We start from the raw sequence: 26,618 nt of genomic DNA on the forward strand, positions 1-26,618 counted from the left end.
TTCCTCATGAAGTTCCCCATGTAAAAATGCAGTTTTAATATCTAACTGATGCACAGTCCATCCATAATGGGCAGCCAAAGCAACTATAGACCTGATGGTAGTCATTCGAGAGGTAGGAGAAAATGTCTCCTCATAGTCAATGCCTTTCTTCTGGGCATAGTCTTTGGCTACAAGCCTTGCCTTATATTTGTCAATGGATCCATTTGCGTTCCGTTTCAGCTTGTAGACCCATTTTGTTACAATGGCTTTCTTCCCAAAGGGCAAAGACATTAAATCCCATGTTTGATTCTTAATGATAGAATCAAATTCAGCTTGCATTGCTACCATCCAATGTACACTTTGTTGTGCATCCTCAAAACATTCAGGCTCCTCATCATCAACTATACCTGTTGCCATAACAAACTCTATGGTATGTGTAGTATCATGCATACGAGCTTGCCTTCTAGTACGACCAGCCATGGGTGCATCCAAATGACTATCTTTCATAGTCTCTAAATATCATCTAAGCATTTGTCTTGCCTGTTGACTTTGCATAAGCTCTTGCTGAATTTGAGTTTTAGCACTTTGCTGATTATTCAAATCAGCCAATGGCTGATTTCCTGCATTTTCCAATGGAGCAGTTGGCCGAACATTAAGTTCACTTGCTGAAACTCCAGTTGAATCACCAAGTGAAATGGGCAGCAGCCCTTCAAATACTTCATGGGCAGCCTGATATGTGTCAAAACCTTTGCTTTCACTACTATATCCCACAAAAATGCATTTGACAACCTTGTTATCCAACTTTTTTCTGAGTACCTGGGGAATGTGTGCATATGCAAGACACCCAAAGGTACGAAAGTGCCCAATATAAGGTTTCCGGCTGTTCCATGCCTCAAAAGGCATAATATTCTTCAATGCTCTGGTGGGGCATTTGTTTATGGCAAGTACAAATTACAGCTTCCATCCAAAAACTGTGTGGCAAGCTCTTTGCTTTCAGCATACATCTGGCCATCTCCATGAGTGACCGATTCTTCCTCTTTGCAACCCCATTTTGCTGTGGAGTATAAGCAGTAGTGAACTGATGAACAATGCCATTTTGCTTCAAAAAAGAATTCAGCAAAGAGGATATATATTCCACCCCTCGGTCCGAACGGAGAGTCTTTATTTTACAACCAGATTGGTTCTCAACAAGTGCTACAAAAGCCAAGAATGCATCATACACTTTACACTTTTTCACCAAAGAATAAACCCAGTAGAAGCGAGTAAAGTCATCAATAAAAGTCACAGAATAGTAACATCCACCCAATGACTTTGTCTGCATAGGCCCACATACATTTGAATACACTAATTGTAACATGGCTGTGGCTCTAAAACCAACACCATGGGGAAATGAAAATCGATACATTTTTCCCAAAATACATCTTTCGCACAAGTGCTCAGGAGGTCTCTCCAGTAGAGGTAATCCATCTAGCATCTGTGTATGTTGTAAAAGTATTAAGCTACCATAGTTCACATGCCCCATCCGAGCATGCCATAACTCTCCCTGTATCATAGCAGGAGTAAGAGTGGATGCCAAGTACGTTGACTGATCAATTGAAAGAGCATCCAACTCATATAACCCATGACATAAAGTGCCAGTCAAGACTAAAGTCGTGTTCCTTGTCTCTCACCATACATCTATCATCATCTTCAAAGGTGACCTGCAATCCACAACATGCCAAAGCAGAAATAGAGAGTAGATTCTTCTTTATACTTGGCACAAACACAACATCCTGTAGGCGGAGAATATAGCCATTAATGGTTGTGAACACAATCTCCCCAATACCTCTAACAAGATATGATGCATTGTTGGCACACTGTACATACTTGCCAACTAGAGTTGCACCAACAAAAGCAAATAAATCTCTGCAAGATGTAATGTGCCTAGAAGTACCACCATAAAAAAACCAAGTGCTTGCATCCTCAGTAGAGCTAAATGCTCGATCAGCCCAAGAAGAGTCATAATTGCATGTGTAAAAGCAATAGTCCCTGACTGCAACAAAGGACATTGACTCAGTAGCAGTGGAAGGAGCATAAAAAATAGACATCCTTGACTTCTTTTTCTTCTCCTTGGCGATGCGCTTTCTACACTTAGTGATGCAGTGGCCTGGCTTCTTGCAATAATGGCATTTTTTCTTCTTGGCTTGCGTGCCCCCTTGTTTTGTATTTCCCTGTGAGGTGCCTGGAGTCCCAGAGCTGTGCAGAGCATTCTTTACTTGGTTGCCTTTGCTCTTCTATCTAGCCATAAAAGCTTGCTCAAAGGCTATGACATCCACACCACTATTTCTTCTTGTTTGCTCCTCCTCTAGAAGTAAACTGACTAACTGAAGAAAGGAAATAGGCTGTGGGGCAATCCTCATTGTGAGGTTTAGGGTAGTATGAAAAGCCAAGTACGAAAGAGGTAATGAGTTCAATGTAGTAGATATCAGTTGTGTATCTAAATAGTACTCATCGACATTCATAAGTTGCTTACACAAGTGCTGAATTTTGTTCAAGTGATCCTGCATGGAATGAGCGTAGGCGTGAGTGAAACCCAACAAACTTGTCCTCCATCGCTCTCCATATATTGTCCATGTGTCAGTTTTCTATCCCTAGTCCCACTTACGGCCTTGGGAAAAAACCTCACACTCACATTGGTGGTTTGCTGCATTTGGATCCATTCTTGGAGGATGACACTCTCCAGCACTCTCTCAGCCCGCTCCCACAAGAGACAATTGGCTGTTGGACAGCCTCGTCTCCTTGAGCATCCTTCATTTGTATCATTTCCTTTTATCATTCATACATTTAACATCCATTCATTCATCAGATCTTCTCCTTTTTCATTCTTGTCTTAGTTCACTATGTGTTAGTCGTGTTCTTATGAAGTGATGATCTTATCTTTGTGAAATTCACTTCCTTAGGACAAGAGAAGTGTGCACTGTGACCACCACTTAACACCTCCACGAGCTCTTTCCTTGCTGTTGATAGTTACCTATCACAAAATGTGGCCCGCTTTGAGACCCTTTTTAGCAGAGCAAAAGCATGGAGAATTTAACAATGATTCCCACCATTCCACCAGCACTTTAAGTCTCAAAAAAGTGGAAATTCGCAAGCATGGCTACCTTCATTTCCTCTTCAGATCATCTGCGTATGGTTGATGGTTCCATTACAGGGGTGCATTCTAGGTTCAAGATAAAGCTACAGGTTATTTCATCAGTTGCTAACATCAGGTCCAGCTACAGCTGACCTACAGAACCTCCTCACATGAGGTCCAGGCCAAGATACACTTAGAGAGGGATAAGAGGAGACAAAATCTTAGAGATGCCAGATGGAGGTTGAGCTTGAGGAGCATAACACATTCAGATGCCCTAATTTTGGAGCTTCATGATTTTTCACTTAATTGGGTTTCTGAACATAATCAGAATACAAAAGGCTTGTTTAGAAACTAGGAGTCTCTTCTAATCAATTTACAGAACGCACACCCTTAATTACTTATCAGAAACTGGTGGGGCAATAATTTTTTTTAAATGCCTACGAATGCAAAATTTGTATACAACAATCCATTAGCCTCCAAAAGCAATGCATAGTATGGTTCTCAACTATGTAAAGCTTTGAAATGTTGTATAGACCTTCCATATAAAATGGTTGTGCAGGTAACTTCATACTAAAGAATCGCTGGCCATTTGTCCTGACAACAGTATCCCACTCATGTGCTTCATGCCATTGATTGACAACTGGTACTTGAGTATTTGAGTTTTTTCTGTTCAAACCCCAGCCACCAAAGTATTGTCTTGCCAATGATTCTACCTGCATTTGAAATTGATGTCAGTCAATAAATTGAACATCACTAGGTGGTTGTATACTTACATACTACCAAGAATCTCGAGCATAAAAGTGGATCTCAGTTATCAAAGCATGATTCAGCACAATGGCGCCATTTAAAATACATAAAGGGTTTGTAAGACAACTATTTCTTGCACTTGTAAGAAATGTGTGAGAAGAGCTAGAGCTACTGCTGCCCTCATGATCACCTTCATTGGCCCCTTTCATCTGTATCTTATCTAATGTCCTCTCTTCACTTAGCTATCCCCCTTACACATAGAGCAGGTCAGTCTTGCAGAGATTCACTCTTCCCAGTTTCTAGTCAAAGCATGAGAAGGGATCTCAAAAGGCAATTCTGACCTGCAGATATGGTAAAACATGCTAAAGAGGATCTCTGCTGTAAGTAAATTGTAGTGCTTAGGTGGCGACCTATGTGGTAGATGTAAGAAATATCATGACCTTGGTTTTCCCAAGGTTCAGATGAGGTCCTATGCCTCATAACAAGAATGCAATGCTTCTAGGCATTGTGGCATTTGACAGTTTCTGTAAATGGAAGACACTGGTGGAGAATCAGTCCATATATAGGGTTCAGGCTGAGAATTCTGATCTTGGTGGTGAGTTTGGCTCCTCAGCTTTTGAGAGCTATTGCAGGCAGCTCGATATTTTGATGGAGCTTGCCAATGCTGTTTCACCATTTGAGAACAGTTTTCTGAAGCTGCAAAATATGACCATGTTGGAGATGGTGTCATCCATGCTGGAGCACAAAGGGCTTCCTCATTCCCTTTGGGCTGATGCTATTGCCACTGTGGTTCACATCCAGAACACGTTTCCCACTCCTTATGTTCCTAGTAAGACCATGTATGAGACCTACTTTGGACACAAGCTCTTCATTGCTTATTTCAGAGTTGTTGAATGAGATGCCTATGTTCATGTGCCAAAGATAAGGAAGGGAAGTTGGATGCCGAACCCAAGTGGTGCATTCTTATTGGCTATAACCAGGAAATCCTGTGCTACAAGCTCTTTGACCTTGACACAAGAGAGGTGATCGTCAGTTTAGATGTTTGTTTCATGAGGATCCTTCCCGAGGATCCTTCCCTACCTTCCATCTCTTCTCCTTCAAATGGTGCATCTACTGCCAATAGTCCTTTCACTTCTTATCCATAGAATTCACTCTCCCACTGTTTATCAATGCCCCACCCCCCTTTCACATCATCCCACTGTCTCCCTACTCCATAGATTCTTCTTCACCTCCCGCAATTGTCTTCTTCTCTGGTAGTTCCTTGGATCCTCTACATGCTTCAAAGGGGGGTTCAAATTTTGGCATGGAGATTTTCCCTGATATAGGAGTTCCAGAGGTTCCAAAGGTTGATTCATCTTGTGGTTTTGATAGCTTGTTGCATTGGTTCCTTTCTAGAGACATACATATGTTGGATATGCTCAATAGCCCACCCTCGTAAGGCACCACCAATGATCCATGCTGTTCATAAGTCCCCATAATGAGGAGAAGCACATGTGAGCCCAAATATTGGTTGTCCTAAGCTCAATGTCAGATGAGCTCTATGTGATTGGATGCTAAACAAGTGACTTCGTATATCGCTCGTGCCCCCCTACCACCTTCGTTGGCTAGAAAAAGGTCCTCTAAGAACCATGATCCATCTATTTACCCTTTCATAGTTCATCCAGTAAGCTTAAAGCTCTTCACGTAGAATCCATCTAGATCGCCATCTAAGCTTCATTGTGGAAGCATATGATTGGACCCAACCATCATTATATCACTTTGTTTGGAAATAAAGAAATCTCACTTCTTCTATAACTTGTTGTGTGCTCCCTGTTCTTTATTCAAATTCTGTACACCATGGCATGTAATTTTATATGATATTACAGCCTAGGGGGCCATAATATTGAAGAGTCCAAGCGATGCAAGGGCTTCAACATAAAAAAGGAACAATACCTACATCAAAAAGGGATTCTGACATATAAGAACATAATGTTGTTGCACCAGGGGAGCCTGCGGAGTCCGGACTGGGATCGCGATTTGGACGTGATCAGCATGCTGGATAACCCAGCCCGAAATGGACCGCAAGATCCTGAAACGGCGGTCTGCCCTTTCCATTCCGGTCTGAAACGGCCGGCTGTTTCGGGGCTTCTGAAATGGTGTTTCGGGGTACACTGATGTCCACCAACCTGAATCAAAGGCAAGTTAGGTGGTGCAAATGTTGAGAAACCACTCCGTTAGTTTACACACTTCATTTACGGTTTCACATTGACAGCCCCAAAAAGCGCCGGTGTCCTCATTCTAGTAACTTTTTCAATAGGCACCCACACACTAGTGCGCCACCCTAGACAATTTACAGTTCGACATTGACAGCCCCAAAAAGGGCCGGTGTCCTCATTCTAGTAACTTTTTCAACAGCCGCCCACACATTAGTGCACCACCCTAGACAATTTATGCCTATAAATAAGCCGTCACTTCATTCATTCTACACCCACTTTAGTCGTTCTCGACCCCTCTTCCTTTGTCATCAAACACCCTTCCCTTCTCTCTCCAACCCTTTGACATTGTGGTTCGTGGTTCATGGCTTCCTTCCACCTTCTTCTCTCTCTACTTCAGACGCCTTGGTCCAACATTACATTTTGCATTTTGGAGCTTTCGCACATCATGGCATCAGTTTTACACATCAAGCGACACCATCTCTCACTTGGTGACCATCTAAAGGCCTACGTTTGCGACTTCTCCACTTGGCATCAGCATTCTCCACCTAGCAACAACATCCTCCTTGTTAGGTGTCTGTGTCCTCACCCCTTGCATCAGCCCTACACAACCCAAGTCTTTGCGTTTTGCAGCTTAGAGACATCCTCCATTATCTAGCATCATCATCTTGTATCTGGCGTTAGCATTGCCTAGAGACATCCTCCATTATCTAGTGTCATCATCTTGTACTTGGCATTAGCATTTAGGCAGCTCTCCTTGCGTTTGACAGCTTTGACACACTCTGGAATTTGCATTTGCTGCCCAAGCCATCTCCTTTGTATCGCAAGACTATAGTTCACTCCCTTGACAGCTGGTGATCATCTTCATTTTCAACGGCATTAGAGGATTGCAATTCACTCCCTCCACAGCTGTCCTTTACCTTCCAATGATTACTTCGATAGCCCACTGCTCGGAGGACTGCATTTTGCTTCCTTCACAGTGCAGATTCCTGTAGATATTGCTGCCTGAGTTAAACAAGACAGTGCAGTCATCTTTTGAGCTTCGGCTCCGCTATATCAGCTTTTCTTCTCATAGCATGATTTTGATATTAGATGTTTCTAAGTTTCTCTTCTCTCTTAGTGTTTGCCTTACACACATAGTGTTTCTCCCCACAAAACCTACAGTCTTTCTGCATTGTCGCATATCTTGACATGGTATCAGACCCCACCTATTATTTTGACATGGTATCAGAGCCAGAGGCACTCGGTAAGCCATGAAGATCCTCTGCATTAGAGAAGGCAAAGACAAGTTGTGGATTTAGTATCATCTACTGATTTTTCCCCTTCCATTGCATCACCAGGAGATAGAGATACCTTTCTCTTCCTCTCCCACCCACCGTCCCTTTTTACAGGTTGACACTCCGGTGCAATGAGTTTTCCACAGGCAAATGGACAGACCACTGGATACTCCTCTTTCAAGATCACAAGACCTCCACTGATGCTTGTTGATGTGGACCTTTGCTTCCTACATCCCCAGAGTATATGCATCTGCCTGCTTCCTACATTGCCAGAGTACATGCATCTACCCCTCGGCACTTATTGTGCCAGCTCTCTCTTTTAGGCCACAAAGTTTTTTCTGCACCAACTTTCAAATTTTTATACTCAAGGCATTAAGACGCATCCGATGCCCACTAAGTCCTCTCGAGCAAAAGGAGGATTGTCGGGTGCCATGACCTCCTTGCGAATAGTCACAATGTGCTATGAAGGTTGCTTCTACTTTTTCTAGGGTTTTAGGAATGCCACCTCGGCAACCTGCGGTTTTGCAATCGGCTCCATTGAGAGACGGTGTTTGTTGGATATCGTCCCCTTGATAGTCCGCTCCTTCGAAAGATAGTGGGTGTTTGATACCTTGCATAATCTTGGTTTCATAGTCCACTCCATTTAGAGACAATGACTATTGCCCACCCTTGGATCAACATGAGCCTATTCTTTCCCCACCCTTGACTTCTTAGGTTCAAGAGGCCACCTCTGGGAGTTCTTCAACATCCTTGACACCCCAGATACCTTCTTCGGCATGACTGATGGCACTTTGTTCGTCATCACATGATTCAAAGTCCGTGATCCATGAGTTTTTAGATTCCCTATCTCTCGTAGAGGGGGATTCCAAGGGGGATGTACTCTCTTTGCCCTTAGAGAAGGTTCCTACTTCTTCTTCAGCTTTAGAGGGGCCCCTTGCATCTCCAACCTTTGAGGGGGCACCTCCTCATCACAAAGTTTTTCATCCACCCTTTAGTCTTTGGGGATGGTTGCATTTGAGTAGTCATTTCTCCTATTGATACCTAGGATCTTCAGGACTTGGAGGTTCAACCGTGACTTGGTAACGAGGCTTTCGAATTCCTTTCAGCATGGAGTTACAGAGCTAGTGGCTTCTCTCCTTAGGTGGAGTTAGGTTTTACATTTCATCCAGTCTATTGTTTCTTACTATAGGTCACCTTTCAAATGGAAATCTTAGATCTCCCGGATACTCTACACCTTCTTTGTATCTCTTTTTGCTCCTCTTTCTTCATCCCTTTCTGGGCCTAAGAGGGGGCATTGAGAAACCACTCCTTCAATTTAGACATCTCATTTAGAGTTTCACATTGATAGCCCCAAAAAGGGCAAGTGTCGTCATTTTAGTCACTTTTCAATGGGTGCCCACACAATGGTGCACCACCCTAGACAGCTTATGCCTATCAATAGGCCATCCATTCTTTCATTCTACACCCACTTTAGTCATTCTCTACCCCCTCTTCCTTTGTCATGAGACACCCTTCCCTTCTTTTTTTCGTAAAAGGTAATTGTATTAATTACGAAAAAAATACAAGATCACTTGATTACAAGATACATGACGACAATCTAAGCCATCATGTGAAGAGGTTCTAAGTACTACAAGTTACAATGTCTTGGCAAAGACGCGGAGGAAATTGCCATATGCCAGGGACGTAAGTCCTCCCTAGAGAGCAAATCAGAATGGTGGAGAAGAGCTAACTGCCAATACAAGAGGCCCTTAAGCCTCGCAATATGCTGCTGAACATTATAGGCGGAGTCAAAAAGAAAAGCATTCCGAATGGTCCAGTTATGCCAACAGCCCCAATATCGAAGAAAGTGATACATGAGCTTCATATGTGGCTGTGCCGGAGTGGGGTATTTGGGCTGGCCAAAAACCCAATCAAAGGGGCGCAGGGTGAAACCAACCACCCCTTGCCAAACAGTCGACAAAAATAACCAGACTTTCTTAGCGATGGGGCAAGAAATAAATCGGTGGCGGGCGGATTCCACAGTAGTGGTGCAAAAGAAACAGGTGCCATTGGAGATTCGTCGCTTGGAAAGAGCTGAAGCAAGCGGAAGACCACCAATCATCACTCTCCAAAGAAAGACTTCATATTTAAAGGGTGTCTTGTTCAACCAGCCCTTCATCACAGTTGCCCTCCACCATGACCGGGATTTACGCAATCCCCATAAAGCATTCGCTTTAGTAACTAGCCATTGATGATCTTTAATCAGAAGATGATACACTTGGTTAGTAGAAGCTTTGCTTAAATTCAGCCAGCCTTGTAGGTTCCAATCCTGCCAGGGATGATCCGAAGCAAGGGCAGGAAAGGGTTGTCTGCTCTGGAGCACCCTCAAAAGCTGTTCCCATAAAGGCCTATATCCACGAGGGATCCTGAAAAGCCTCTTGGCTGTAGGAAACGATATAAGCACATTGCGACTGGCAAGGGTGGCATCCGCAACTGAAGACAAGCCCAAACGTGCCATCCGGTTGAATTGTGGTCTAAGCTCATGTTTATCTTCCCACGAAAGTAAACGCGAGACTGCCAGTAATTCCAATTGAAAAGAGTTATTAGCCAAGCGATCCTCCGTTGGGTGCCACTGAGCCTTTTGAAGGACGTGTTTCCAGGAACACACCAAATGAGTAAGCAGCGATGAAGAAGAACTGGAAAACCGCGAATCAGCATTAAGAACGTGCCACCAAGAACTCCGGAGTTGGGTATTGCCATGCCAAAGCCCATGGCCCTCGAGGAAATAACGGCGATAGCGACCCACGGATGATGATCATCGGAGCACATGGCACGGAAAAGGGACCAACGAAGTGCCTGCATGTGAGTTTGGGCATCTAAAATAGCTCCGCCGCCCATGCGTTTGGGGGTGCACACATGCGACCACGAGATCCAGGAAATACCTGCATGCAATGAGTCCTTCTTCCATAGCATGAAGCAAATAGACTGAGTGAGAGCATTCAGAGTCGTAGGAGTCCAGGGCAACAATGGCAAGAAATATGTGAGCATTGGAAACATAATTATCTGGGCTACTTTGAGGCGAACATGAAAGGGCCAGGCCTGAGACTTCCAATACATAAACTTGGCCACCATTTTCTGAGAAATCCACTGGAGAAGCTGCTTTGGGGGAACATCAACACCCAAAGGGTATCCAAGATGCCTGACAATGGAACCTCGAGGAACAACCAGACCCTGCCAGTCCAAGGACTGCAAATCCGACTCCGTGCAGCTTAGAATGGCTGATTTGAGCGCATTGATACGAAGGCCTGACGCCTGACCAAAGAGACCCCAAACATCCAATGCTTTTCGAAGGTTATCCTTGTCCGCACGCAAAATCATAAAAGTATCATCCGTTAGGGATTGGCCAATGAAGTATTGTCCTGTAGGAAGCGACAGTCCGGCCAACTGGGAAGAGGCGGCCATATGTGATAGCATGGAAAGAACTGGATGTGTCGCAAGGGCAAAGAATAAAGGGCTCAAAGAGCACCCCTGTCGGACAGAACGGGCAAGGACAAATGGCTCAGTAACACCTCCGTTTAGCATGACTCGCGAAGACGCCGCAGCACTAATGGTGTAGATCAGACGAGACATCCAAGCACCAAAGCCCATAGCAGACATAAGGTCAGCAACGAAAGACCAGTCCAGATAGTCAAAAGCCTTTTCCAGGTCCAGTTGAATCAGTACCACCTCCTGATTAGAATGCCGGGCATAATCAATTGCCAGTTGAGCATTCAATACATTGTGCAGAATATTTCGGTCCTTAATGAAACCATACTGGAGAGGGTGCACAAGGGCAGGGAGATGCTTATGGAGCCGATTCGCCATTACTTTGGAAAAGATTTTGTACATTGAACCCATCAAAGAAATTGGGCGCCACTGTGTCAACTTAGATGGCAAAGGAACTTTTGGAAGCAGTTTCATAAGTCCTTTCCATGAGGAAGGCATGATCCCCGTTTCCCACACCTACTGAAACAAAGCGTGCAATGGTTTCACCAGTTGGGTAGCAAAAGCTTCAAAGAACTCATTGGTGAGACCATCCCAACCCGGACTTTTATCCTTGGGCAAGTGTAACAAGTCGTCCATAACCTCTGCCTCACAAATATCTGACTCCATAGTAGCTTGCATGTCCTGCGGAAGTTGATTGCGGACCAGGTCATAAAAAACCGAACGGGCCTGAGTAATTTGGACTGAAGGTGGAGAAGTGGAACCGAGAAGGTCGCGGAAATAATTCCTGCACATATGCACAATAGCCTGTGGATCCAGGATAAGGTGGCCTTCTGCATCCTCGAGTCTGGTCATATTCTCTCGAGCAGGAGAGGCGTGGAGAGCTCGAAAGAACTTATGGGTCTGACATGCACTATCTTGCAAAGTCTCTGTTAGATGTTGCAATTTGGCCTGCTGATATGATTTCAACTGGAATTCTTTAATAAGTTCAGCCACCCGCATGGCCAGTGCGAGCAGAAATGCATCATCCGGAGTGTCCACCAGTAGAGAACGAACCAAAACCAGCAGGTACTCCGCTGCCTGTCGACGCCGCCGACAAAGAGAAGCATGATAGATCCCATACTGCCGAGCAACCCGCTGCACATTAGAGAGCAATCTTTCAAATGACGCAGTGCCCTGAGAGGAAAAGTCCAAGAAGAATCTATCATTGAATTGCTGCATATAGCCCTGAAAGATTGCATGCTTCAAGTAAGACGAGTTGAAACGCAAAGAGAGTCTCTCCAGAAATTGCTTGAAAGGTGCAATGGGTTGTGCAAGCAACTCGAGCTACAGAGGGAAATGGTTCGACAAGGCATATTGCTGCAACACTTTTATTTCGAGCATCTCAGGAAGAAAATCATCATTCTGTATGATATATATACGGTCCAACCGCGACCATGTTGTTGCATACTGGGCAGAATGGAAAGTAAACCCTGTAGAAGACGGGTGTAACCAAGACCAGAGATCTTGCTTAAGAACAGCAAGAGCCAACTCATGCCACATACGACTTTCCGGCGCATCCATTACCGAGTGCTCCGATGTGGACTGGGAAGAATCAACACACATATTGAATACACCCTTCCCTTCTCTCTCCAACCTTTCCACTACCCTCACACACCTTCCGAAGGACATTGTGGTCCGTGGTTCATTACTGCCTTCTACCTTCTTCTCTCTCTCTTTGCTTTAGGTGCCTTGTTCCATCATTAGGTTTTGCGTTTTGGAGCTTTCCTGCATCTTGGTGTCAGTCCTACATAGCTGGTGCAACACCCTTCCCTTCTCTCCTACTGATAGGCGACCACCCCAAACACTACATCTCCTAATGATAGGCGTTACCAAGGTACAATATCAAGAGGCATCACAATTGATAGAGCTACAACGCTACGTACAGCACGATGCCCAAGAGTACCTACTTGGCAACATAGGCGTGCCCATATGAGCCACATTCGCATCACGATTGCTCGTTACAGAGGCAAATTGGCACGGTGACTCAGTCGCAGGTAGCTTGTAGAGTCTTGGTGGGTTCCATAGATTGAGGGGGAGATACCCTATAGTCTTGATCTTTTTAAACTTAGTTTTTTCCAACTTTTTCAGTTTCCATACTTCTCATTCCAATATACCATGTAAACTTACACATAAATCTATCTCTTATTATCTAATGAGAGATGATTATACCGGTTGTCTTGGTTATGGTCTCATAGGCCACTCTAGCCTTTTAGAGACGTTAATAGATCTTTGCTGAGGCGAGTACAAGCTCAATCACCAAGACCCTCAGTCCGCTTATTGTTCAAGCATTTCAAGCGTGCACTAATGGCTATTTCTCACATAGCTGACGTGCTATCTATCTCTAGGAGTGTAGCGAGCTTACCTCCATGCCCGATCGAGTTGCCTCCTCTCTCGAGCACTTCGGTAGCTCCACGATCCAAGTGCAAGCTTCAAGTGAGCTTCATCCTCAAGCTCCACACTCCAAGCTCCATTGCCGTGAGCAAGACAAGAGAAGAGAAGAAGAAGAGAGGAAAAGATGGAGAGCTTCTCCAACATGGTCCCTCACCCTCACACACTCATTCCCTCACACTCTCACACTTCTTCTCTCAAGCACAAGCTCAAGCAAGCAAGAAGAAGAAGAAGAAGAAGAAGAAGTAGAGGAGAACTACTTTTAGCCACACACAAGAATGAGCTTCTTATCCACTTTTCAACTTTATATACAAAACCCTAAATCCCTTTTGGGCGGTCATCCCCTTTTTTACATGGCCTAGGCCCTTTTTCCCGTTGTCCTCCTATCTTCCTAGCTTCTTTTCCACCGCCCATCTACCTTTTCAATTTGCACGAGTGAGAGCCCGACACTCTTTAAATAAATCCTAGTGCGCCTTGCACTCTTTTACAAAAGTATTGACTTGTACGTCTTTCTTCTTGATTTGAGACTATTTTGTATTTCTTGTGTTCCGGATTCTTCTTTGGCGCGCCTTTTTCTTCCATTTCACTTTTGTCTTAGCTTTGTCTTCTGCATTAGATATTCCGGATTTTCCACCTTGTTTGTTTGAGGGTTAACATTACCTCCCTCCTAGATGAGTGCCAGTCCCATGGTACTCACCATCGTAGGTAGTAGGCTTTGGCATACATCGAAGACATGGGTGGAAGAGATATCTATGGTTGCCTTGGAGGAGTTTTGGTGGTGGTGCAGATGAAGGTCGTTGGGGGCATGTTATTGGCCTGGGTGGTTGGTGGTTGGGTTGTTGGAGTTGGGGATAGGACTGTTCGTTGTTAGGAATTGCACTGATGGCTAGCATAGGTGTTGGTTTGTGGGGATTCTGCATTGTCAAAAGATGACGTACCAACAAGATAGTAGGGTTTGCGGGGAGGAACACGGAGTGAACTCGGAAAACATGGAGAAGAGAAGAGAAGAGAGAAGAAACTTTGATGAATGAAATGATGAAGTTTTGAATCCTGGAGTGAATGTGATACAAGGGAATAAGGGTGCTGTAGCACAAGGAAGATGATGAAGACAGCCACGAACCACGAACCGCAATGTCCTCCTGAAGGGGTGTGAGGATAGTGGAGAGGTTGGAGAGAAGAGGTGATGGACTAAATGAATCAGCCGTGAGGAATGAATAAGAGAGTCGCCTATAAATAGACACAGTTAGTCTAGGATGGCGCCCCTTTTTGGGGCTGCAAACCCTAAACGCAAAATGTAGAAATGCAAAAATGCAAACTGCGGGTGAAGGGTTTCTCAACACCCCCTCTCAAGCCCAAAATGGGGAACAAGAGAAGAGTGAGGTGGAGATGCAATGCTACATGTTGAAGAATGCTCATGCAGAAGGTGCCACTTAGACAATGTCCCTCGTAGGAAAATTGTTCACTTGCCCAAGCGCCCTAGTACAAAGATGATGAAAATATGCAATGCATAAGGAATGTCGGACTTTGTGTGGTGCCGAGAACCATAAGGATATGCCTGTACTCGATCTCGGGAGGTGGCTCCATGCTAACCAAGTGACCAAGGCAAGAAGAGAAGAGGAGGAAGAAGATGTAGAGGATCCCTACGATCCAAGATTTCCAACGGAAAGGGAACCTGAAGTAAAGAACAATAGATAGAGTGAACTAGAGAACCTGAAACTCAACCTCGGGAGAGAAGCCACTAGCTCCGTGCATCCATGCTGGAAGGAATACGAAGGCCTCGTCACCAAGTTGCGGTTGAACCTTCAAGGTCCCGATCTAGGTGGTACCTGAAGATCCTGGGTATCAGTAGAAGAGATGACTAGTCAAAGACAGCCACTCCAAGAAAGCAGAGAATGGATGAAGAACTTCATGTGGAGTAGGTTTCCCCTCTGAGGTGGGAGGTGGAGGGGCCCCTGCTGAAGTCGAAGAAGAAGTAGATACCTCCTCTGAGGGCAAAGAAATAACATCCCCCTCTGAATCCCCTTCTGAAATAGATAGGGAATCCAAAAACTCATGGATCACGGACTCCGAAATATCTGATGACGAAGGAAGTGCCACTGATTGTGCTGAAGAAGGTATCTGGGGTGTCGAAGAGCTCCCAGAGGTAGCCTCTCGAACTTGAGTAGTCGAGGGTGGGAAAGGGCGGGGCTCAGAATGAGCAAGAGGTGGGCAACAGTCACTGTCTCTCAGTGGAGTGGACTGGGAAGCCGAAGAAGAGAAAGGAGTTGATCAGCCACTGTCTCTCAAAGGAGCAGACCGATGAGGAGACGGTATCAAACAATCATTGTCTCTCGATGGAGTGGACTGCAGATCCGTAGGTCATGGAAGCCACTGTACCTGCAAATAAGTGGGAGAAGACTGCCGCTCGCATTGTGACGGTCTCCTGGAGGTCGTAGTGTCAATTGATCCTCCATGTGCTGGAAAGGACTTAGTACCAATCGGATGTGTTTTATTGCCTTGAGTATAGTACTCTGATAGCTGATGCAGAACGATCTCTGTGGCCGAGAAAGGAGAGGTGGCACAAGGAGTGCCTGGTGAAAGATGCATGTACTTTGGAGGGATGGGGAGCAAAGGTCGAAGTCGGCAAGCATCTGTGGTGTGTCCGGTGATGCCACAGTAGGAGCACCCAATAGTCTGGATATCTGTTGGTAAAGAAGCCATGGATACCAGTGTGCCTTGCTGAAGAAGGAGAGGTCAGCCACCATGAACCACGAACCACAATGTCCACCTCAAGGGGTGTGCAGGTAGTGTGAAGCACGAACCGCAATGTCCCCCTCAAGGGGCTGGAGGACAGTGGAAGGATTGGAAGTGAGTTGCCAGTGGGAGGAGGATGCGGCTAGCAGTAAGAGACTGCAACCAATAGAAAAACGCATGTGAGGAGAGAGAAAGACTAAAAACGTAGGCAGGATAGCTTGCAGGAGAGAGAAAGACTAAAAACGCAGACAAGATAGCCTACAAGAGAGAGAAAGACTAAAAACGTAGGCTGTAAGAGAAAGAAAGACAAAACGTAGGCAGCAGGACTGTGATGACATGGCAGGCTATATGGCAGCAGGTCTCCATAGGAATAGCAGTCCCCCGGTTGGAATCACCTCCAAATTGTGTGAAGAGGGCTGGAAATCAGGTGCCAACTAATGGAGACAGCAATGGACAGCTTCGGTTGAGATGTCCTCTGCAAACGGGGTGTAGGCAGCAAGCTGAAACACCTGAAATCTGCAAAAACGAGATTTTGATGCAGCGGAAGAAAAAGAGAAGTGGATGCTGAACCCGCCACCGGTCTTTGTCTTCACTGGAGTGGAGGATCTTCGCTGCTAGGCGTGTAGATCCAACTCTGATACCATGTCAAAAGATGATGTACCAACGAGACAGTAGGGTTGGCGGGGAGGAACACGGAGTGAACTCGGCAAACATGGAGAAGAGAAGAGAAGAGAGAAGAAACTTTGATGAATGAAATGATGAAGTTCTGAATCATGGAGTGAATGTGATACAAGGGAACAAGGATGCCGTAGCACAAGGAAGATGATAAAGACAACCACGAACCACGAACCGCAATGTCCTCCTGAAGGGGTATGAGGGTAGTGGAGAGGTTGGAGAGAAGAGGTGATGGACTGAATGAATCAGCCGTGAGGAATGAATGAGAGAGTGGCCTATAAATAGACACAGTTAGTCTAGGATGGCGCCTCTTTTTGGGTCTGCAAACCCTAAATGCAAAACGCAGATATGCAAAAACGCAAACTGCGGGTGAAGGGTTTCTCAACAGCACATGACGATTCTTTGGTGGGCTTGTATGATGAGAAAGGACAAGAGTTCAGAGTTGAGTGTTGATGAAGAGCTGTTGGTACTTTCATTGGAATCGTTATTAATGCCTGCAATTGAAAATCTCTCATATGGTCTCTCCCTAGGGGTTGGTGCTAGTGTTCTTATTGTGTGCACAAGACGTAGTTTGATCAGTTTGGGAGACAGGTACGAACTCTAAGCAAGCTGAGAGTAATGGCCTGCACTTGAGGTCCCAAACTGTATATAGATTGTGGTTCAAATAGTATGTGAGTGCCCGTGTATACTTAGATATTACGTAGTTAGAAGATCGCTCGTTTGGTTCCTCGTAGCAATGTGTGGATGAAGCAAGGGTTCAATATGACGGAAAAAGTTGTCGATGTTGAGGAGAAGCACACATGAAGGTTTGTTGAGATATCATTTGTGATTTTGACAACACGATTAGCATAATTGAGATCATTGACACCTTAACTTTTGGTAGCTGGTGGCTACTTGTATTGTTCGAAGAGTACGGTGTACTTTCCATGGTCTTTCGTGCATTGCTTGCCACTATTGATTGTAATGGTATTGAGATGGATGAGAAAAAGGAGTCGTGCAAATGGGTCAGGGTGACAAGTCTAACCATTGACGAGACAAGCTCCCTAGGTATGTCCTGCCCTTGATGTGCCCTGAACAATTGTGGGGGATGGTTAAGGGGCTAGGGGACTAGGGACAAAGCTAGCCAACCAAGGTCACTGGATATATCTAATTTGAGAACCCCTAGGTGTTGTGTTGTGATTGTGGGGTTTTTTGTGATAGCAGGAATACAACCATTGCAATACGTTGAGACTAGCAACCTTTCATTTGGATTGGGAAATGTCGAGATCTGAAGGCTGTGAAGATGGATATTACAATGATGATTATGTTACTAGCCTCGATGCTAGAGGAACAATTGTTGAGATGGATAGATACACTTGAGATTTTGCAAACTTCTTTGTAACATGTGAGATATCGGTACAATTGAGGTAGCAATTGCAATGAGCCAAATATAGAGTTTGGCCAAGAAAGAGAGAGTAGCCACTGACTATGCTTTGGGCCATGCTCAAATGCAATGTGGGCGTTCTACAAGGGTAATTTTCTCTTTCAGCAGTGGGGCTTCCATCATGGCTCTTTGTTCTTGGTATTTCTGTTGCTTTTCTGTAATGGCTCTTTGTGGGGTTGGGTGGTCTTGCGGTAACTTTGACATTGAACGCTTTCGTACAGAGACCTGTGTCGTCCTGTATCCACTCGACAACTCGTGAGAGTACACGCAAGTCATACACTTCAACTATAATGAACAAGCACAACGCAAAGAGACATCACTTATCTGAATCCCATGGTGTTGACCTAGATGTATGTCACCTACGCTTGATTATCTTTTTTTGTTAAAGACGTGAAATGTATTAGAAGTAGGTACGGAAAGTTTGTATAGTCGGGGAATCTGTCCCTTTTAACTACTTAAAAAACAAAAAATCATGGCAAGATAGCACTTGGTAAGCATCTTATACAAAATAGGGGCTATTCTATTTGAATGAGGCGGGGTGAGTTCGGATGACCAGACAACTGAGGTACTGCATGCGAACCCTTGTCCTGATCCATTATGTGGGGGGCCAGAGTTTGAGCAATCGGGGAGAGTTGCACATCTTGATTCAGGCTAAGGGCAGTGGAGGCATCGGCCGGGATCCAAATGGTGTAGTCCCTGGCTGTTGCCGTATTCAGAATGCTCTGGAACAGTTCAACAATTTCATTCTTAATTTTTGCTTCTTTTTCCTCCTTCGAGCATTTGGTGCCCGAGCATCTGGGAAAGGTCTGCTCATCAGGGGTCACTATCCTCCGAGCATTCCTTTGAACCTTCATCTTCTTGGTTTGGGGAAGAGTTCTTGCGTTAGGCCTACATCCTGGGCATTTCTGCTTTGGGCCGCATCTCGACAAATACCACTTTAGGGTGGGCACGTAACATTCCAGTGGCGGAGCTTGCGCCATGTGCTCCCTTTTGCGGAGAAGAGCCTCCTTGCAAGCTAGTGGCATGGGGTGCTCCGTGACTGGTGACTGTTGAGGAACCTGCAAAATGTGGACCAAGGGTTAGACCCTGAGGCAGGACAGAGCTACTTGCATGAGCGGAATTAAATAGCGGGTTAACGTGTGCATATGACGAGGAGTGGAGCGAGGCATACAGTATTTGCTGTAGAGGGACGGCCCCTGTGATGATACTCGTCCTGCCTCAAGTGTGGGGTGGATTCCAGCCAGTAGCAAATCTTCGCTCATGCCAAGTTGTGTGGACTAGCCGTGATGGAATGGATGGAGTAGGGCTTGTCCCCAGAAGAATAGACCGAAAAGGGGAAAATCTTGTAGGAGGGTGTTGGGTATTTCATTCATGCCTCACTTACGCCTACGCTCACATAGGAGTGTTGGTGATTAGTAGGACACTAGGGCACTTTTTACTCTCGGTAGGAGAGGTTTTTTCCCCCATACTTATGGTATTATTTCGTATGTGCTTATGACACACTTACGGACACTTATTGTGTTCGGGTGTGAACACCCCCTACAACCCTAAGGTTTAAGGGTTGTACCTTGTACTTTCAGTTTAAACTCTTTCAGTCTATCGCATTGGGTGTCGTGCTTCACTCTCTATTGTTTACTGGTTTTCTGTGCTGAGCTTTGATCCTGTCCCATCTCACATTTGGTATTAGAGTAGCCTTGGCTCTGTTCAGTCTCTGCGGCAGCTCCTGCCCTTACTCTACTCGCCAGCACCAGTGTTGCCCGTCTCTAGCAGCTCCTCGCCCAACGCCACTGCCCCACCTACCCTCTGGCCATCGTACTTGTCACCTATAGTGCCCCGCCACCAGTCCTGATGCGACACCCCCTTCGCTACGTCAGTTGCTTCGCTCGTCGACTGTGCCCTTGCTTTGCCCCTCCCCTGCGCTGTTAGTCACTTCGCTCATCCATAGCTATGACGCCCGCCTGCTCGCTTGCGATGTTCCGCCCGACAATTCTCACATCACCGGTCGCACGCCCAACCAGTACTCGCCATATATCTCTTGTGCCGCCCGTCAATGGTCCACAACTGGTCTGCCTACCTAACACCAATCAACCCGCCGCACACATGCCGCCAGACAACTCGTAATTTTTTTGGTATATTAAAAAAAATTCCAATTGCAATTTCTAGAAGCAAGGGTTCCTATGCCATAGGCATAGCATTCAAAAATGTGTCTGGGACACATTGAATGCAATTTTTGGACACATTCATAAATTTGTTTTGGGGCTTTTATGTTTTCTGGAAATATTGGCATATGACTGCAGTTATAGTCATTGAAAGACAATTTTGACAAATCCGAGGCAAGAAATTTTGGGGATTTTGTTGGTATAGTGTTGTTGAACATTGATTACATGTTGGACTGCGTGCATAACAGACAGTTTTGACAGAGCGCACCTTTGTACACTAATTGCAAAAAGTTATTTCCTGCAATTTCTGGAAATTTTCAGATTTCCAGTATAGTCCTGCTTTGACATTGCTCCTTTGCATCTTTATTTGGTAATTGAAAATCATGGCAAATCAAGGAGGAGATGTTTTCACCTATGTATCCAAGGAGGACAGATTGGATGCAAATAGCTATTCACTTTGGTCCTTCATGATGAAGAATGTACTTATGGCAAAAAATCTTTGGGATTATGTCAGTGGAGAAGAAGCTAGACCTGGAGTTGTGGCTCCAACTACTCCTCCAGGAGGATGTGCACAACGGGCACCTCAGCTTGCTCCACTTCAACCACTTCCCCAAAGAACAGTAGCTTAAAAAGCATGGGATACACGGGATGCATAGGCTTTATCACTGATTGCATTGGCAGTTCAGCGATCAATCATCCACCACATTCGTTCAGCAGCTTCTTCATGAGAAGCTTGGCTAACTTTGGAGCAGATGTTTGCAGACAAGAATGAGACTCGCATCTCTTTCTTAAAGAAAGAGCTAGAGACATTGAAAATGGATGAAGGTGATTCTATTCAGGATCACTTGAATAAAATTCAGGACTTGCGAGAGCAACTCATGAATGTTGACGAGTACTATTCGGATGCATAGATGACATCTACCACTTTGAACTCATTACCTCCTTCGTACTTGGCTTTTCATACGGCCTTAAACCTCACCATGAGGATTGCCGCACAGTCAATCACTTTTCTTCAGTTAGTCAGTTTGCTTCTAGAGGAGGAGCAAACATGGAGGACTAGTGATGTGGATGGTATAGCCTCTGAGCAAACTTTTATGGCTAGATAGAAGGGTAGAGACAGCCAAGTAAAAAATGCTCCGTAGAGTTCTAGGACTTTTGGCACATCACAGACAAACAAAAAACAAGGGGGCACGCAAGCCAAAAAGGACAAATGCCATTATTGCAAGAAGCCAGGCCACTATATCACTGAGTGCAGAAAGTGCATTGCCAAAGAGAAGAAAAAGGAGTTGGGAATGTCTATTTCTGATGCTCCTTCCATTGCTACTGAGTTCGCGCCCTTTGTTGCAGACAGGGACTATTGTTTTTACACATGCGGTTATGACACCTCTTGGGCAGATCGAGCATTCAGCTCTACTAAGGATTCAAGCACTTGGTTTTTTGATAGTGGTGCTTCTAGGCATATTATATCTCGCAAAGATTTATTTGCTTCTGTTAGTGCAGCTCCATTTGGCAAGTCTATACAGTGTGCCAACAATGCATCATATCTTGTTCGAGGTATTGGGGAGATTGTACTCACAACCATTGATGGCTCTATTCTCCGCCTACTACAGGATGCTTTACTTGTGCCAGGCATAAAGAAGAAATTGCTCTCTTTCTCTTCTTTGGCACGTTGTGGATTGCAGGTCACATTTGATGATGACAGATGCATGGTGAGAGACAAAGAACACATGACTTTGGTCTTGACAGGTACTTTATGTCATGGGTTATACGATTTGAATGCTCTTTCAGTTGATCAGTCAGTGTATTTCACATCCACTCTTACTCCTGCTATGATACAGGCAGAGTTATGGTATACTAGTATGGGGCATGTGAACTTTGGCAGCTTGATGCTCTTGCAGCGTACGCAGATGCTAGATGGATTACCTCTACTGGAGAGACCTCCTGAGCACTTGTGCGAGAAAGATGTATTTTGGGAAAAATGCATCGTTTTTTGTTTTGCCGTGATGTTGCTTTTAGAGTAACAGCCACGTTGTAGTTAGTGCATTCAAATGTATGTGGACCTATGCAGACAAAGTCATTGGGAGGATGTTACTATTTTGTGACTTTTATTGATGACTTTACTCGATTTTGTTGGGTCTACTCTCTGGCCAAAAAGTCAGAAGTGTATGATGTATTCTTGGCTTTTATTGCACTTGTTGAAAACCAGTTTGATTATAAAATTAAGACTCTTCAATCGGACCGAGTGGGGGAATACATGTCCTCTATGCTGAATTCCTTTTTGAAGCAGAAGGGCATTGTCCATCAGTACACTACTACTTATACTCCATAGCAGAATGGGGTTGCAGAGAGAGAATCGATCACTCGTAGAGATGGCCAGATGTATGCTAAAGGCAAAGAGCTTGCCTCACAATTTTTGGATGGAAGTCATCATGTGTGCTGCCATGTTTTGAACAGATGCCCCACCAAAGCTTTGAAGAAAATTACACCTTTTAAGACTTGGAACAACCGGAAACCTTCTGTTGGACACTTTCGTACCTTTGGGTGCCTTGCATTAGCACATATTCCAAAGGTACTCAGGAAAAAGTTGGGTAACAAGGCTGTTAAATGCATTTTTGTGGGATATAGCAGTGAGAGCAAAGGCTATAGACTCTATGATCCTATTTCTAAAAAGGTGTTTGTCAGTAGGGATGTACTATTTGATGAAAAATCAGCATTGTCCCTAGCTGGTTTAGGCACATATCAAGCTGCCCAGGATGTATTTGAAGGGCTGCTGCCCATTACATTTGATGATTCAGATGGAGTTTCAGCAACAAGTGAACTCAATGTTCAGCCAGCTACTCCTTCTCAATGTTCAGCCAGCTACTCCTTTGGAAAATGCAGAAAATTAGCCATTGGCTGATCTGAATATTCAGCAAAGTGCTGAAACTGAAATTCAGTAAGAGCTTATGCACAGTTAGGAGGTAAGACAAATGCCTAGATGGCATTCACAGACTATGAAAGATAGTCATCTGGATGCACCCATGGCTGGTCGTACTAGAAGGCAAGCTCGTATGCATGATACTCCACATACCATGGAGTTCGTTATGGTAGCAAGCATCCTTGATGATGAGTAGCCTGCATGTTTTGAGGATGCACAATAGAGTGTGCATTGGATGGTAGCAATGAAAGTTGAATTGGATTCTATCACTAAGAATCAAACATGGGATTTGGTGTCTTTGCCATTTGGGAAGAAAGCCATTGGAACAAAATGGGTCTACAAGCTGAAACGGAATGTAGATGGATCCATTGACAAATACAAGACAAGGCTTGTAGCTAAAGGCTATGCACAGAAAAAAGGCATTGACTATGAGGAGACATTTTCTCCTACTTCCCGTATGACGACCATCAGGTCTATGGTTGCTTTGGCTGCTCATTATGGATGGATTGTGCATCAGTTGGATATTAAAACTGCATTTTTACATGGGGAACATCATGAGGAAGTATATGTACAGCAGCCCATTGGTTTTGCAGTTGAGGGCTTGGAACACTTGGTTTGCAAGCTGAAAAAATCTTTGTATGGTTTGAAACAAGCTCCTAGAGCTTGGTATGCAAAGATAGATGCTTTTTTGCTTAGCCAAGGGTTCATAAACATTGAGTCTACCCTTTACGTATGTAAAGAGGGGGGATCCATGCTGATCATTTGTCTTTATGTTGATGATCTCTTGCTTACAGGGACACATGCTGATCGGATTTCAGCATTCAAACAAAATTTACAGCAAACTTTTTACATGTCAGACTTGGGGTCTTTGCATTATTACTTGGGCATTTAGTTCATACATGATGCTAGAGGTATTGGGTTATCACAATCAAGATACATTGGTAAATGTCTTGAGAAGTTTGGCTCACAGGATTGCAAGCTAGTTTGTACACCAATGGAACTTGGACTTAAACTGTAATTACATGATGACAGTGATTTTTTTCATATACACACATATGCTCTAGCAGTTGGATGTTTTATTTACTTATGCAACACTAGGCCAAACATACAGTTTGCAATTTCAGCCCTAAGCAAATATATGCATCAGCCACGCATGTCACATTAGCAAGCTGTTAAGCGTGTCTTCCATTACTTGCAGGATACTAGATCTCTTGGATTGCTTTATGCCAAGGGAGGACCACTGCAGTTACATGCTTACAATGATTCTGATTGGGCTGGTGATTATAATTCACGTCACTCCACTAGTGGCAATTGTTTCTTTCTTGGCTCGTCTTGCATATCTTGGCTTAGCAAGAAACAGTCCACTGTTGCCACATTATCACATGAAGCTTAATACAAGGCAGCTTTCACTACCACAATTGAATGCGTATGGATTAGACACTTGCTAGCTGATCTGGATGTATTTGTTACGGAGCTTACATTATCACTTTGTCGGAGAGAGGCTACATGCAGGTGATATCAGCCTTGTCTATTGTCCTACCACCAGTAATGTGGCAGACATCTTCACTAAAGCTCTTCCTCATGAAAAATTTGAAGCATTTCGCCATGCTTTAGATTTGATCTCCTTTGGTGGCGGATGATCCTTGTACTCTTGATCACTCTTCACTCCAAGGGGGTTTGTTGGGTATTTCACTCATGCCTCAGTTACGCCTACGCTCACATAGGAGTGTCGGTGATCAATAGGACACTGGGGCACCTTTTACTCTCGGTAGGAGAGGTTTTTCCCCCCAGACTTATGGTATTATTTCGTATGTGCTTATGACACACACTTACGAGCACTTGCTGTGTTCAGGTGTGAATACCCCCTTACAACCCTAAGGTTTAAGGGTTGTACCTTGTGCTTTCAGTTTACACTCTTTCAGTCTATGGCATTGGGTGTCTTGCTTTACTCTCTACTGTCTACTGGTTTTCTATGTTGAGCTTCGATCCTGTCCCATCTCACAGAGGGGATAACGCCCCGTCTGCACCCTCAGAGGTGTTGGCCAAGGCTTCCAATGGCAGCAATGAGGGCTGCATGCCCTCCATTTGGAAGTGGAAATGGTTACACAACTTCTAGAAATATGGTGAGGGGAGGACCTGGGGAGCTCAGCTTGCCAAACCCAAAATTTTCTTCCTGCACTTGACTATCATTGTTGTGTGTGTTGGTATTACTTATACACAGTTACAAAACTCATTGTTTATTTATGTACACATTTATAAATCCATGTCACTTCGTGAAGATAAAAACCAGTTATAGAACTCACGATTGTACTGGAGTGTGGCACACGCATCCAGTACTCGTGGCAGCTTACTCAATATCAACAGATATTTCGCAACATCGAGTAGCGTGGTACATTGTCCGAGTTTACTTGCAACACATAGCTCCTCCTCAGTGAGAGTCTCATCAACCAGAGAGTTCTCTTGGCTAGTTCCGTCTAAGTCCATACCCTGAATGGCAGTCAGTACTCCGAAAGGAAGTTGGCACCACATAGGTTGGGTCTCTTTGAGATCGCCATTTGTCCAATCGCTCCTCTAAGACTATCATAATTTGGGCTCCAAGTTTGGCCATTGTAGTGTGGTTTTCAAACCAACGTTTTTCAAATTGACTTGGACCCTTTGATTGTCGCTTTAGTTACTCTATCTCTAAGAGATTTGGTTGGCAAAGCGCTTCGTTGAATGTCACAGTTGGGCGTAGTTTATCGGCCTCCTTGTCAGATATGAGTTGCATACGTTCATATAGGAGTTTGTCATAGTGGTCGTTAAGATATTCCTGCTCTTCCCAAGATAGAGGATATGGCAAGTATTCCTCAAGCTGCTTCTTAGGGAATGTACCCATGTCTGTAAGGACGTAGACACGTGCGAATAATTTGAGTTTAGTATCCAACTCAGTTAAGCATTCTGTGACACTTCTATGTTCAATGACGGCTTGCTCGGTTGCTATCTCATGCAAGGTTCTGGGAGTTTCCTTACGCTTAAGCATGGTTGGGGGCTCAGGCCTAGATGAGCAGGATTGGTCAATGCTAGGATTGCTTATGTTCTCGGGGTTTTCATGTTTCTCCTGAGGCTTTGCTGCTATTGTGTCATGGTTCTCCTCGGATGTGACTGGTATACTTTTGTCAACCTTTTGTGACAGTGCTGTATCCACTCTTGATTGGTCAATACAAGTTCTATTGCTGTCGGTGGATTGAGTATTGCAAGCAACCGTTGATGGTAATGGTTGCTTTGGCTTATCAGAACTCACGGATGTGTCTGAGGTTTCACCGCTGTTAGGAGAGATGGAAATGGGTTCATTCATGGGTGGACCCGATGCTTTATTCCTCAGCTCTTCAGTACTCTTGGTCTCAATCTTCTTGGTGTCTACAATCACGTGTAATTGCCATTGTTTTCGTTGTTTTCTCCTCTTTTTCTTGGGTAATTGAGGTGTATCCTTCAAAGATTCTGGACCTTGAACTAAGTCAACCGTTGATATGCTT

At 44.6% G+C, this 26,618-nt stretch overlaps 1 protein-coding gene across 6 annotated transcripts in view; it reads right to left on the reverse strand.

Annotated features, from left to right (window-relative positions):
• The window catches only part of LOC148022310 (uncharacterized), a 255,924-nt gene that overhangs the window by 35,927 nt on the left and 193,379 nt on the right, over positions 1-26,618 (reverse strand). For all 6 annotated transcript variants that reach the window (XM_087697949.1, XM_087697947.1, XM_087697950.1 and 3 more), the window contains one exon: positions 3,627-3,804. In XM_087697949.1, the coding sequence (XP_087554075.1) occupies positions 3,627-3,804 (178 nt within the window). The remainder of the gene's footprint in view (positions 1-3,626; positions 3,805-26,618) is intronic.

The sequence above is a fragment of the Lygodium microphyllum genome, chromosome 17, assembly GCF_053477565.2.
Source record: "Lygodium microphyllum isolate KBCC chromosome 17, Lygodium_microphyllum_v1.1.10, whole genome shotgun sequence".
NCBI lineage: Eukaryota > Viridiplantae > Streptophyta > Polypodiopsida > Schizaeales > Lygodiaceae > Lygodium > Lygodium microphyllum.